The following is a 15,794-nucleotide window of genomic DNA, read 5'->3' as shown; positions in this document are numbered from 1 at the left end:
CACAAAGAAAAATGATCTGAGAAACAGACAACAAAGAATCCTCAGAATTCATGACTCTAAGCAATTTTTCTATGCTCAGTGCTTCTCTGTCCGTTTGTCTATCATCTAGTATTTATCATCTATCAGTCCTTTCTTTCTTCCACCCACCATCCATCTACTTTTATACCATCCTATCTATCTGCCTGTCCATGTGTCCGTCCATCCATCCATCCATCCATCCATCCATCCATCCATCCATCCATCCATCCATCCATGTTTACACCATCCTTTGGTTTATAAGTAATGGCTTACAAGTAATACGAAACCCATTAACTTTGAGTTTCCCTAAATGATCTCAGCACTCATGCGTTTAAGAACAATTTTTAAAACACCACTGTTGGTGGGTTTCAGAGCACATATGTATACTGACCTGACTCTGAAGCATTGTTAAGGGCGTTTCTCCCTGTTCCATTGCATCAGGGTCACACAGCCAACTTTGCACTGGACGAGTTTGCTTCAAAAGAGAAAGGTATGCATGAAAAACATCTGCCTTTACATTTTCTTCTCGCTCTTTAAATCTGGATATCAGTGCAGGAGAGACGGTCTTGTAGAATTCCGGGAGCATCTCATGCCGTGTGCTTACTACAGCGTCCAGGCACTTAGCAGCTGCACGCCTCACTTTCCAACTCATGTCGTCATCGTCACTGTATTCATCGTCACTCCCTAAGGAAAGTTTCAGCATGGAACAGGCTATTAATGGTGTGCAGAGTACACAACTAAGCACCAGCGAGCTGGTGTTCTTACCTAGTGGGAACAGCTTAGCACCTACAGCATCTGGGACAGCCGTGAGTGTTTTAACTGGCTAAGCACTGTCTTGTTACAGAGTTAACCTACTGTGGCTTGCTTACAATCTTCTCATTGAGTCTGTTTAAACTCATAAATTCCTCAAGCTTTGAACCAACGTCAAGACTCAGTAGAAGGAGAAAAATCAACCAATGGGCATTTATAAAAAAAATTACAAAACCAATTTGGTTATAGATCTAGCAAAAAGACTTGCTATGATTAATTTTCTGTGAGAAGAAAGAATCCTGTCACTGGCTTTTCATTGAACCTTTTTATGTGCTACTGGTACAAAAACATTTTTTTCAGTGTTTTCTCAATCTGTCTGGACACCCATCCTTCATTAAGAAAATGTTTGCCATTAAACAACAATCCTAGAGATGATATCCAAAGAAAATTGAAGTGTTACAGGTACAAGGAGTCCTTGAGTACAAGGACTCAAGCACATCTATATTTAGTGGCTAGAGATTAATAAGAACCAGAACAGAAGACAGACAGCAGAGAGGTGTGGAAATGAGAGAGCAATAGCTAAACAACTGCAGCCCTTTGCAACCTTGTCCACTACTGCACTGCACTCAAGTCAGAAGGGAAAAGGCTCTTCCTAGTCAGAGAGCGCTAGTTTGAGATCTATTAGAGAGAGAGAATGGGAAGTACTTGTTGGAGGAGTAGAGGTGGGTGTGTTTGAGTGCCTGATTTTTAGATGGGTTAAATTACAGATTTTATAAGAAAGTTATTGCATAAATTTACACAATCAAATTAAAGTCTCATAAGAATAACAGGAATCCTACCAACCCATATACTTGGTAATCTACCTATTTAAATATATTATAATTCTTCCAAACAAAAAAGTATTAACTATACCTTTGAAGCATTTCCACAAGGCAGCCTGAGTTTAACCACATAAGCCAGAAAAATGTTTACATTATTCATGAACATTAAACAGGGCCCCAAAAAATTTGTAGGATTTTTCAATATCAACCAAACTATTCTGAATATGTATCTTTAGATCCACTTTAAAAAAAAAAAACCAAAAGACAAACAAACAAAACACTTTATAAAAAATATAAAGAGTAGAATGTTGTCCACTACTATGCCTAAGACAAGGAAAAAGGCAACAAAACTAAGGTACAATGTGCAGTTAAGCATCCTCTCCACACTAAGCCTGACTTCTTTCAGGACACAGCGGCCAGGCCAGCTTCCGTGTGCACCATCTCATACCTTGATCATCATCGTCTCCGCCGTCAGCGTCCATAGCATTCTCATCTTCATCTTCATCATCGTAATTGTAATTTGGGTCATAGGTAAGGTATTTTAGACAAATGTTTATAATGGTAGAAACATGAGGATAAACTTCCTTAGGGCATCTAAACATAAAAGATAAGAATTGCTTTAAAAACACACACGCGCGCGCTCGCACACACACACACACACCCGTGCACGCGCAAACTGCACAACTCTCCCTGCCTAAGTTATTAGCAATAACAGCAAAGTGCCATCTGACCACTTAAATTTTTGTCCCATGAGCTTCATGTTTGAAAAGATTTATCTTTCAAAAAATATTTAACTTTAGGATATGCATCCCCATACATGTACCATATACATATTTTAACTATATTGTTCAAGTGGGAGTAGTAAAATTGTTCGTGAGCCCCAATTCAGCGTGGTCTTCTCACTGTATGCTAAGAATCAATGAAAACGCACATATGCCCACAGAGTCAAAATTAAAAGGGCAATTTGTAGTTCTTCATAAACTGGACAGAAATAATTTCAACGTTTCCAATTTTCAGAAGTTGGCATGGAGGCTGGAGGACAGCGTAGTGGCTAAGAGCACTTGCAGCTCAATTCCCTAGCACCACAGGAGGTTCACACGTGCCTCTAATTCCAATTCCAGGGACTCTGATGCTTTCTGCTGACTCCCACGAGTACCCACGATGCATACATACACATAACGCAAATATTTAAATATTTTTAAAATGACTTGGTTACAAAGATGCTTCTCTGAACATGAGGTAAAAGGGCAAAGTCCAGACTAAAAGCAGTGAGGATCAAGACAGCATCCAAGGAAAGGTATCAGTCATAGGCAGACATTCAGCTAACATAATGGGCTCACATAATGTTCATTAAGATCTAAAAGAAAATTAGAGTCAAGTTTCTAAATTAAGAATCACTGTATTGGCACAACAGGTATGCCAGGTCTACAATGTAAGGGCGAAAAGGTAGTCTACTATGCTTCCCCTCAGAAATTTCGCACCTTGTTGTTCTGCAGACAAACTATCATTACTCTGGCATTTCTTCCCTCTTAGAGAGGCAAAAGTAAACAAAAAAGTATGACTGTCTTAAGTTCCAACAATGCTTAATATTTTCAAAGTAAATGAGGCCACTAGAGTTTATGATACTAAGATGGTATTTGCTACAAATATATTAGCAATTATTACTATTTAATGGAAAAAATACATGTGCAATCCTATAAGCTATTTCTCTTTACTTTCTTAATCTAAGTAAATTCTATTCTTCAGGAAAAAAATTTAAATAAAAAGATCTTAAAAACTTACCTTCTCACAAATGATTCAAAGGCTTGAATGCAGTATTCTCTTAATTCATCATCATCTACATTACAAAATTTTACCACCAAAGGAATTATCTTTTCAAGGTATTCACCTAGAAAAAACATACTGCCTCTTAAAACTACACACTTAACAAAAACAAACAAACAAAAACTATTTTGCAGGAGACAATTTTAGGGGCCAGTGAGTGATGGGCTCAGAGGACACAGGTGCCTGCACGAGCCGGGAGGCCTGAGTTTAAATCCCAAAACCCCTGACAGGTGAAGGAGAAAACCGACTCTAGAGTTCCTTTCTCACCTCCACATACATGACGCGTCACGCACTCTCAGAGTTGAAGCGCTTTAGAATGCCTTACCTATCCTATGGCCAGCTTGCCTACTAATAGCAGCAATACACTGTATGTAGGTCCTGGTTGTTGACATGGAGTCATTTTTGGACAACTCTGACAGCAGATGTTCAATAAGGTCTACAAAAACTATATTTCCGCAGCTCATAACTAGGTGTCCGAGAGCAATAATTGTTCTTTTCCTCACTGCAAGTCTAGGGCTGGTCAGCTGGGGAAGCAGACAGGTCAGAATTGAAGGATGGAAATTAACAAGCAGTCCTCCTTGCCTTAAAAAAAAGGGAAAGAAAACAAAAACAAATAAATTCACTGTGCCAGAGCACTAGCAGTATGTCTAAACTCTAAACAAACTGGGGAGACAAGTCAGAACTCACAATGAAAGAAAAGCTGAATTCTCATTATCCTGTCCAGTGTTACCAAAACTCCTAAGCTAAGCGTATACAGATCTAAGATGTGTTTCCCAAATAACTCCTAGCAGTGAGGCCCATATTACTACTACAGGCTGGCTAACCAAATTGAGGGCAAAACACCAAATAAAACCAAATGCACAAAGATCTTCCCTTTCCTCCCCCCAAGACTTCAATTTATTTTATCTAGCTAGAGTCTTGTTTCTGAGTACCCACACCACCGGAAGTCCAGCATCCCTTCACCCTCCTTCTCCTGGTTCTTTCTGTCCACCTCACACCCAGTTTTACTGGTTCGTTTGCTCCCAAACTTGCTTTTCCCAATCACCTCATCAAGCAGAGCTAAATCAGCCAACGGTATTCATAGCATCATGTGCCAGCGTGCGGGTAAGAGAGTCACGTGCGGGCTATCACTGATCGTCGGTTACACGCCTCACACACTTAAAGCAGGACCAAGTCGAAGGATTCCTACTGCGCTGGCATCTACTCCATGCCATGGCCAGTGAGCTCACAGGCCCTGTGCTTCAATACGTGCACACTCCACGTCTCAGCACATGTAGTGACCCAGGGCCCCCCAGTCTCTAAACTCCACCATTTCCATAAAAGCATCACTGAAGACAGTCTCACTTAGTCTTGACTCTATCTGGCCTTCCAGCCATTTCCATTCTTATCTCTTAAAGTCTAAGTACTGTCTGCCCGTGTGCCAGGGGAGTGAGCCCCTCACTGCAGAGGCTCTCTGTATACTTAATATACACATGTTTCTATAGCAAAGTGCTCAACTATTTTTAAACTTAACTACAAATAATACCCACAAGGACTAATCATTATTAGAAACAAGGATACACTGAAATTGAAGCGCCCTCAAAGGTTTATTTTCTCTGGAGTGGCTCACTCAGCCTGCGGCCATAGAGTAGGAGAGCGACAACACATGAATCGACTCCCTCCCTCCTCCCCAAGCATGCAGTATAAACCCGACTGCTAAAGGCTGGGACTTGGGACTTCCAGGAAAGCGTCCCCTCACTTAAGCAGACAAATGGACAGAACAACAATAATAAACAGAAACTGCTAAAAAAAATGTTCAATCAGAATCAAAAAAACATCTGTGATGGGCTGGAGAGATGGCTCAGCGATTAAGAACACCAACTGCTCTTCCAGAGGTCCTGTGTTCAATTCCCAGCAACTACATGGTGGCTCACAACCATCTGTAATGAGATCTGATGCCCTCTTCTGGTGTGTCTGAAGACAGCTACCGTGTACTCACATACATAAAATAAATAATCTTTAAAAACCAAAACAAAAAAAACTGTAATGTATATCTTACATTTCCTTTACCCCCAACCACAGAAATCTAGGCCAAGTTTTATTATATTAACCAAAGAAAACTTTCAATAATAAACATAATATTTATAATACATGCATTACAAATAAATAATGGACATTTACCTGCTCAACATGTCAGCCATAATGTCCAAAGCTTCAAGCTGAACAGAAACATCCTCCTGCTTTGCTATCGCACTGGTAAGACGCCCAGTGATCTTTTTACACACATTCGCAGCTAATGCAGAGCCTGCAAGAGTAAACAAAAATTTCAAGTGTGTTAAAATTCATATCCGTATTAGTTGTCAAATATTCAACAGGCTAAATTCAAAGATATTTAAGAAATTCTTGCTAAGAAAAAAAAAGCTAAAAATACCTTATTATACCTGACCTAAGTATCAGAAGTTAATAGCTGCAAAGGGGTCCAGGAAATGCGACAAATTGCACTTCTCAGATCTCCGCCAGGCAACTACTGAATGAATGCTGCTACAAAGCCTGTAGTGTATGGAAACAAATCTCTACATTGAAAGCATCAAAATTTCTCTGTCCTTGTCTCTAGTAACAGCCTTTAAGTTCTGTTGAGTTTGCACTCCAATACTTAAACTTGGTTTAAAAGAAAAAAGTAATAGGTTTAAGCTTTAATCAGTCACTTGACCAAAGGGACAGATGTTATGTGCATCCACGCTGTGTCCCCTCAATTTAAAGTAGGCCATGTTTTACAAAAATGCCAGGAAAAGGGGAAGCGGTAACTTACTGTGAAAGTTAGAATCTTGTAAAAACCAACTAAATGCATCTTGCATGAGGGAAAAAATAAAGACAGTGTGCAACAGGAAGCCAGCAAGAGTGACGTCTGTCCTTCCTTCTCAGACTGCCTGGCTGCCAGAGCAGGGCAAAGCAACACTAGTGTGCTCGGGTGCAAACAGCCCCAGTTTGAGATGGAAAGAATTGTTTTTCCTCTTGTGGTGCTAGGGATGGATCCCAGGGCCTCGTACATGGTAGGCATGCTTCACAAAAGGCCGAGTCACATTCAGGGCACCCTCCAAACAGTTTGAATCATTAACTAACCAGGAAGTCAAACCTCTGGGTGGTGACTTCATCTCTGTACATTTCAACTGTGTGATGTTTAGATTAAGAGAAGCAACAGAACTGTTCGTAATGAGATAGTGAATTATTAGTATTTATTAATGAGTGGGAACAACACTCACATTAAATTGGTAAAATATCCCAAAGTAGGGATATGATCATTTCCCCCATTTGCAGTTAGGACAATAATTTTCAGACTTCTAAATTAAAGACCAGCACAGCACAGCAAGTCCAATTTACATTACCTAGATAATTCTGGCAGAGGTCAAAAGCTAATTATCAAATTCAGTAACTGAAAAGGGCTCAAACTTAATTAAAGCTACTAGTAAACTGAACTGTTTCATAGCTATGTCTTAACTTTTTAGAATTTTATACAATAAGCTTTGACAAAAAACAAAACCAAACCTGGAATTACAAACTAATCAGAAATTAGTATTTGTTTTTCCCAATGCAGAGACTACACAGCGAACACCCTGCACCAACATAAATATCCTTCAGAACCCACACACAGCACACTTAATAAACTCCATTTGCTTAAAAGTTACATCTATGATTAGGAAAAATTAGGCTTCAAATCACCCCTGTGCCTTGGACCCAGGGCGGCCGCGTCTCCCTCCCTCCTGCGTGCTCACCACTGGAAGCTGGAGGAAGCTCTCCGATGACTGTTTTGAGGCCGATGCTGGAGATGTCCCGAAGCTGCTCCTTGTCGGACAGCATGTTTGTGCAGAGCGTGTCCACAATCGTCTCCACTTGGTACTCCTTCACCTTACTCACTAAAGGGCCGAGACTGCGGCACAAACAAGAAACACTGTTAGCATTTACATAAACACAACAAAACGTACAACTATTAATCTTGTCTGGTTACAGTCACATAGTTGGATTTTGTGGATCCAACTACGGATCACAAAATAAGCACAAAGGGCAAGTGACCAGTGCAGCGGTTTCCAGTGGTTCTCTAGTGATTTCCAGCAGAGTAACTGCTGTAAGTAAGGCACTGAAGATGACGTCTATCCTGCACACCAACCCTTCACTTACACACACACACACACACACACACACACACACACACACACACACACCTCTAATCATCACAGTCTGTTCCCAGCAGGATCACCTATAGGAAAAGGTCCATTCAATGTTGCACATTTTGACCTTTCTTGTTATTGTTCTAGTTTAATTTCTCATCTAAAATTTAAAGCATAATGAAAACTTCTAGACCTACTGTGTGCTTAAAAAACACACTACACAACTTGTTAATGTTTTTATCACTCCTGCCATTCGAACCCCTCCACAAGGATAAAGAAGGCCTGCCCACATTCTAGCACACAGCAGGCATCCTCGGTATATGAATTTTCATCAAGAAACCATTGTTATTCAAGATTCGTGATGAAGAAGGTGCAAACCCTGTAACTGAAGATTTACTATCAAGCTGGGGAGGTAAAAAAAAAACTCCTATGAAATATAAAGGCACTATTTTACAATTTCCTAAAATTTCAATAGAATGTGATACTTGTAATACTTGTGCATCAGGGCAGACTTAATACATTGGGAAAGAAGACTTCAATAGCTCTCAGCCATACTTCAGCAAGACTCCAATCAACTAAAAGGGCTAGCGACAGTCCTGAGACTTGGTGGCAGCAGGGCCTGGTCTGCGGATGGGAAGAGCATAGTGATAGCAGGCATAACCGTGTCTAAAACACACCACGGACATATTTAAAATAAGACAACACTTGTAATGGTGACCAGAAACTACAGCAAATGGAATGCATACTAAATGAAGTAAGTCAGAGGCCAGAGAGATGGCTCTGCTAAAAAAGTGCTTGCTATATGCATGCATGTGCATGCCAGTGCACGCACGCCACACCCAACCCACATAGAAAATAAATCCATTTCACATCGGCAATAAACATTAACAAACTGTATCCTAAAAAACAGTAAAGACCACTACCTTATATTTTTTAAAACTTCCTTTGTGGGAGGTTTAAGAACTGAGATTTGCATTACATTTTTGTACTCACTATGCTGAGGAAGCAGGCCATGTTTCCTCTGGATAATTACGTGTGCATTTGTAAGAACAAGCGCATCAATGAAGAATGCAAGTATCTGCAGTATCTGTAGTGACAGTTTGAACCTTTCAGGCAAGAGACTGCCCCCGAAGGTCCCAGGATCACTTCAAGTATCACTGCTTAAATAACCATGAGGGCTGGGGTACGTGGGAGTCCAACAGAGATCAACAAAACCTACCTACCCAATCCTCCTGCACTATAAACAGTCAAACATCAAAAAGTCCTAGCAACTTAAAATGTGCACGCCTAACCACTGACTAAGGGGCCCACTTTTACCCAGGTCCCCAGAGTTCTCTTTATAATAAATGCCCCCTCCCCCACCCCTTTGCTCTGGTGGGCATGTGTGCAGAGCCACGCAGTAAGGAAGAATTTGCTACGAGTGTCTCCTGTGTTATTTTCCATCTCCTAACTTTCTCCTCCTGAGTGTTAGCTATAAAATCCTCACTTGGACTTTCATTCCCATGTGAATCCCAGCCCTCTCCCCTACTTCATAATTTTCACACTTATCACAACTGACTGCTGAGTATGAATAAAGGCTTCCTCATTGTTTAAACAAATAGCAGTAATTTCATCTTTAAGAGCATATACTTTTAAAATTCACGCAAAGAAAATTGGTATTACTACGAGAAATGCCAAACCAGCAGCACAGTTGGAAATCTTAAGATTCCTCTCAGTCAACAGATAACTCAAACCCAACACCAGAGAAGATACAAATCTAATACCAGCAACTATGTTGCTCCCCACTTAACCAGTAACACCAACTTTCTTTTCAAGTACATATGGATCAATGAAGACCTACCATATGGCAAACTCACATTTTAAAAAGGTGAGTGCCCTGAAAAACCTTACGAATGCAGTTTATGACTCCAGTGGAAGCAAACTAAAAACCATTAACAGGCACCCCCACACCCCCAGGATGATTCTACATTTCCTTAACGGATGGAAGATAGGAGGAAGGCTAGGGTAATGGCTGTTCCGAGCTGGCATGAGGAGCCACGTCCGGACCCCTAAAGCCAGGCAGGGCTGTCAATGCCTGGGAGCCCTGGAGCTCACTGCTCAGGCAGCATCCTTAGATGGCCTGTCTTAAAAAGGTGGGTGGAAAGTGGGTTTGCGGAGGCAGGCAGGCAGCTGTGAGCTCCAATTACATAGAGAGACGTCTCAAAAAGCCAAGAACAACCTGGGCATAGTGGCACATGCCTTAATCCCAGCAGGTGGATCTCTGTGAGTTGAAGGCCAGCCTCGTCTATCTAGTGAGCTGCAGTACAGACAGTAAGACAGTAAGACAGTCTTGAGGGAAAAATAGGTAAGCGTGTAAAGAAGGTAACCCTCAGCTGCTTCTGGCCTACAATCACAGCCATATGTATGTACAACACACACACATACACACACACACACACACACACACACACACACACACACACACAGACATTAAAACAATGTAAAGGTTTGAGAACAAAACTGTTGAATGTACCTAAAAGTATGCTTAAAGTGAAATTTATAACTATGTTTGTTTAGGTTAGAAAGTTAAAAGGTAAAAAAGAAAATTCCAGGTAAGTCCTAACAAACAACAGAAAAAAACAGCAAAACCTAGAATGTGAGCTGGTCTAAAGGTGAGCAGCAGGGAGGGAGGCCTCAACAATGGCAGCCAACGGCACAATACGGTTGTCAGAACAGACAGATGGGTCGATAGAGCACAAAAGTCTAAAGCACACACTTTTATACTCATTGATTTTTTTTTCAAAGATGCAAGATAAATTGTGTCTTCAACTCAGTGAAGAAAGGACGGTGTTTCCAGCCCACGGGCAGCAGCTACCTACCCACACCGGAAGAAGCGAACAGTTCTGACTTTATACTTTCCACAAAATTAGTTCCACACAGTCTCAAAACTAAATATCGAAACAAAAACTGTAACAACTCGGAGAAATCTTTGTAAACCAACCAAGTATTTCTTAGGACACATCACTATCCAGAAAATAAATACATTACAAGTTAAATCAAACAAATGAACAAAAGAGCAAAATGAACAACCAAAGGTCATCAAATTAGAAGATTTTACAAAATTAATGTGTTAATGGATTAAAAAAATGTTTTAAAAACCCTACAACTTGATAATAAAGATAAGCCCAATTCCAAAAGCGGGGACGGTCCCTAGCCACCCAGGGTCTCCCTGGCCGCACTGGGCGCCCTGCATATCCTTAGTTCTTGCTGTAATACTGTTCTGAGACATGCAGACATATCCTTAGTTCTGTATGAATGAGTGGGTCCCTGGCTCTGGAGCCTGTTCTCAGAGCTCTTTTATTTTTCTGTTGGCTTGTCTAACTCTGATATGATGGCTTTCATTTTTTCTTATACTTTATTTTGTTAAAAAATTAAAAATTAAAACAATAGCAGTACCAGCAGGGGAGGAAAATCCCTTTAGCTTTGTTAAAGTAGAGCTACACACAGCTGTGATAAATCACTAAAATTGATGCTGAAATGACCACAAAGCCCAGCCCCTGGACGTGCACGGGTATTACAGGCTGACCCCCTCCTCACCCCTCACCGTGAGCACATTCCAGAATCAGTCCACACACGCACACATGCTTATCGAATATCCTCATGCATGATCCAGCTGCCTGGGGCTATCTGCTTCTGCTGTCCCCCTCGTTTCCTAAGGACCAAGGAAGGCTTGTCACCTGTAAGGAAGGCTCCGTCCACTGAGCCTCCCTTGCACTTCCGTCTTGCAGTCTAGAACACCCCACCACAGCTTTACTTTCCAGACACGGCTCTCTACTCAGACGTCTTCTAACCACACAGGCAATGTCTTTTCTTTGTTACCAATTAACATTTCTTTCCTAAGTATATCAAAATAAAACCAATGACTTCTATTTCCCACTATACAAATTCACCTTCATACATGGCCTGACTAAATTTCCAATAGGCTCCACACACCCAAAGAGACCTCCCAGCCCCAGAGAGTAGAGATCATTAGAGTTTAAACTTCAGCAGTTACTCACTTAGGAAGCAAAGCTAGACTCTGAATCCTCTGTGGTTGGATTCTACCACCTAAATTTTTTTTAAAGATTCAATTATTTTTATATTTATGGGTGTTTTGTGCCTACAAGTCAGAAGAGGGGGCCAGATGCCCTGGAACTGGAGCTAGAGAAGGCTGTGTACCGACCGCCATGTGGGCGCCAGGGATCAAATGTGGGTCCTGTGACAGAGGAGTCAGTGTTCTTAATGGCTCCTTCTAATACTTAGTAGATACTTAATCTTGTAAATATTTGGCCTTGTGACAAAAGTAGGAAACAAACTCATTTGTCCCCCACCCCACTGCAGATGACAGGCTCTGGTGCACTAACACTCTCTCCTAGTCTGCCCCTCCTCAAGTTTGGACAACGTAACAATTGTAACCTATGTCCAACAGCTCTCTGCTCGAGTCTCCACTGTTACTGCTCTTGCCAGTTTCCTTCTAAGAATTTTGTTCTTCAGACAGAGTAATAAGCAGGTATCTTCTCCTCAGACTACAAATAGTTATATAAAAAACTGAGTTTTATATGAAGAAGTGAGCAGCTACTTTAGATTCTTCTAACAGAAACTTATCTCTTGTTTTACAGTGGTTCATTGCCTCAAAACACACCAGGGCTAACCTCATCCCTAAGTGTGAATTCGGTTGCACCATATTAGCTGGTTCAAATTTTAACGTTAAAGAAAAACCTACAGATTTGAGGGTCATCTAGCTGTGACATCTGCCACCCCACTCCCTGCCTCCCTGTCCCATGTGTGTCCCTCCGGAAGCTACTGTGCTCTCAGCTGAAGACAACCTTCTGTGAACAGATGGGTAGAGTCTCCCTTCAGTCAGGGAACAAGAGTCTAGCTGTGCTGCCTTGCCAGAACTTCCAACCAAGAACCTAGCAATTCCTATATTCTCAACTGTTTTACTGAAATAGATGACAAATTCTTTCAAGAGGAAATCCAGTCCCAGTGTAGGATCTTAACAATGTCTTCACAATTAACAAGATTGTCTGTTCCTGTGACCAGCTAACTGGACAGAATAGCTATGCAAGCAGACAGCCCTCCTCACCCTTACATTCTCGGGGAAATGCCTGGTATGTGGTACCCTAGTTTCAATATTAACGTGTTGTAATTTAAGTATTAAGTTGGTCTGAGCTCTGGTTTCTCTTTTTATTGTTACTTTTAGTCAAAATGCATTATCAGTAATTAGAATAACTGGATTAAGTCTGACACATTTTCAGATTTAGTCAGTGTTCCAGAATGATACTACTTCTATCTGTACTAAAACCACCCGCTTTAAGCGGGGACAATGAGCCAACCATGGAAGATGGTGGTGCTGAGGGTGATTTGAACTGTCTAGGCCTGATGGCCGAAGAGGTTTTAATGGAGAAGAATATTAGTATGTGGCCTAGAAACTGTTTTTGTAATATTTTGGTTAAGAATATGGCTTCCTCTGCCATTCCAGAATGTCATAGTGACTAAATACTTCAATAAAGAAGGCCAAAAACCACCTGGGCATACTCCAAATTCTGCATCTCCATGTCTGATGTGAAAGCACTCTTCAGATCTCCATCTCCTTTCAGCTTTGTTGACTGCTGCACAATTCTTTGGCTGGTGCCAGTCCCTGTTAGCAGCTTTCCTCAGCAGGTATCCCACAGCTCTGGCATCTCAAACATCTTGGGGTCTCTAAGGCAGCTTCAACATTACAGCTTCTTGTCCCAGCATCTGGGGTCCTCCAGCTCTGCCCTCTAGAGCACTCTAGGCTCTGGCCGAGTCCTCTCCACTCCACTCCCTGCTGCTGTTGCTGCTCTTGGTGATCATGCCATGGTTCTGGCATCTCCAGTATACTGGGGGCTTCTGCTGCAACTAGGCTTGACCAATAGCCTCTCAACAGGCTCTTTTCTTTCTCTCTCTTTTTTTAAGATTTATTTTATGTATATGAGTACACTGTAGTTGTCTCCAGACACCCCAGAAGAGGGCATCAAATCCCCTTGCAGATGGTTGTGAGCCACCATGTAATTGCTGGATTTGAACTCAGGACCTCTGGAAGAGCAGTCAGTGCTCTTAACCGCTGAGCCATCACGAGCTCTCATAGGCTCTTTTCATAGTGCCAAGCCTCAACTTCTTTGCATGATCCTTCAGTTCTGAGCTGTCAACTGCACCTTCACCAACGGCCTTCCCTGGCCTCTCACAGTGCCAAGCCTCAGCTGCTCTCTATAAACCCTTCATGCCTTCAAAACCAGTACACCACCTGGGTGACTCTCCTTACACAGTATCTAGTTCAGCTGAATATGAGGTACAGCCTTTGGCTACATCTGGAACACATTTTCTTTGTGTTCTCAGAAAACACTTCCCAGAAGATTTCACCTCAGTAATTCTGGTCTCTTCTTAATTTCTTAGCTCCAGCAAACTGTCTCACTAGTCCCTTCTATTCTCGACTCTGAAGCCAGAGCCGCATGGCCAGAGTTGTGCAGTTTTGCTGGAGCATGGCTCCTCATATCCATAGGTTCTAACATATTCTATTACACTGCCATCAGCTTTTTTCTGTTTTCCAACGCCTTTACTGCCTCAGCTTAGCTGCCCTGGAACTAGATCTGTAAACCGAACCTGAACCCAGAGAAAATCTGCATGGCTCTCCGTCTCCTGAATGCTGGATCAAGGGTGTGTACCGTCTTGGACCTAGTCACTCTTGGACCTAAGCTCAGCTGGGCTGGATCTTACCCCAAACTAACTACTCCCTTAATCTGTTTATCTCCTTGAACATAGGTTTCAACTTCATTTTACTTCCTCGTGCCTCTTTATTACTTGAACCATATACTTTATATTTTCCTTTCTCAGCTTGCTCCTTTCCATTAAAATGTTCCTCGTAAGAGTGAACTTTAGTAACCACACAACTGAATTTACACCAGGCTGTTTTGAGACTTCCTTTGTTAAAGTAATTAACCTAAATCTCTTCACCCTCCCAATCTTCAGTTTGCCTTTGGAACAAGATGTAGAACTCTCAGCTCCTCCTGTATCATGCCTGCCTGGATGCTACCATGCTCCTGCCTTGATGATAATGGACTGAACTCTGAACTGTAAGCAAGCCCCAATGAAATGTTGTCCCTATAAGAGCTGCCTTGGTCATAGTGTCTGTTCACAGCAGTAAACACTTAAGTCAAAAGGGATTTGTGGACTTTTCAACCTTTCTTTTGGGTGGCAATCAAGTTCCCTGACAATGTACTCCATAAAGTGTTCAGCCATTCATATAGAAATCACTTTTTTCTCCAAGAATCAGTTATTAATTAGTCACGACCATGACTTTTGTTCTAGCAATTATGTGTGACCTTGGGAACTTGAAAAAATGAAGAAGGAACCTCAATTGAAGAACTGCCTTCACAGAACTGGCCCGTGGGCGGGCAGTGCAATGGGCATCTTCTTGATTGTCAAGTGATGTCAAGGGTCAGCCATGGTGGGCAGGATTATCAGTAAGCAGATCATCCCTCAGCAGCTGGCCTGGGCCGAGTAAGAAAAGTAGCTGAATGTGACCCAAGAGAAAGCCAGTAGCTTCACCTGAAGTTTCTGCGTTAAGCCTTGTATCCCGTCTTAGCTTTGCTCCATGATGGACTGTAACCTCTGATGAAATAAAAACCTTCCAAGTTGCCTTTAGCTGGTGATTTATTATTGCAAGAGAAAAACTAATTGGACAGTCCTATCTGCTTGCATACTAAGCTCTTTACGGATCTATTGTTTTTAGTGTCAGGGTGACTAGTGACACCTACGCTGAGCGAGAACTCTACGGCCAAGCAGCAGTCCCAGTTCCACAATCTCTTCAACTTTTGTTTTTGGTTTTTTCAAGACAGGGTTTCTCTGTGTAGCGCTGGCTGTCCTGAACTCACTCTACAGACCAGGCTGTCTTCGAACTCAGAAATCCACCTGCCTCTGCCTCCCAAGTGCTAGGATTAAAGGCATGCACCACCACTGCCCAGCAAATCTCTGGTTTTAAACTTCAGTTCAACTAAAGTAGGACTTTCAAACACAGACCAAAAATAATGCACTGTCTCTTGATTTCTCTCATGGGCTTGTTGGAGTAGGTGTGGCCTTGTTAGAAGAATAGTTAATAATCTCATGAAAGGCTACACTAACAATTTAGATTCTGCTATGGAAATATCCTGTATTAATCATATGCACTCAGTCAACATTTACTAGTGATTCCAAGATCCCA

At 41.7% G+C, this 15,794-nt stretch overlaps 1 protein-coding gene across 1 annotated transcript in view; it reads right to left on the bottom strand.

Moving 5' to 3' along the window:
* The window catches only part of Cand1 (cullin associated and neddylation dissociated 1), a 36,517-nt gene that overhangs the window by 9,914 nt on the left and 10,809 nt on the right, over positions 1 to 15,794 (bottom strand). Inside the window, exons 3-8 of the mRNA XM_052164808.1 lie at positions 7,163 to 7,317; positions 5,574 to 5,697; positions 3,739 to 3,995; positions 3,372 to 3,477; positions 2,038 to 2,183; positions 410 to 702 (exon numbers count right to left, since the gene is read on the bottom strand). Of these exons, the coding sequence (XP_052020768.1) occupies positions 410 to 702; positions 2,038 to 2,183; positions 3,372 to 3,477; positions 3,739 to 3,995; positions 5,574 to 5,697; positions 7,163 to 7,317 (1,081 nt within the window). The remainder of the gene's footprint in view (positions 1 to 409; positions 703 to 2,037; positions 2,184 to 3,371; positions 3,478 to 3,738; positions 3,996 to 5,573; positions 5,698 to 7,162; positions 7,318 to 15,794) is intronic.

The sequence above is a fragment of the Apodemus sylvaticus genome, chromosome 20 (assembly GCF_947179515.1).
Source record: "Apodemus sylvaticus chromosome 20, mApoSyl1.1, whole genome shotgun sequence".
Classification (NCBI taxonomy): Eukaryota; Metazoa; Chordata; class Mammalia; order Rodentia; family Muridae; genus Apodemus; species Apodemus sylvaticus.
This window is presented reverse-complemented; position numbering and strand designations above follow the sequence as displayed.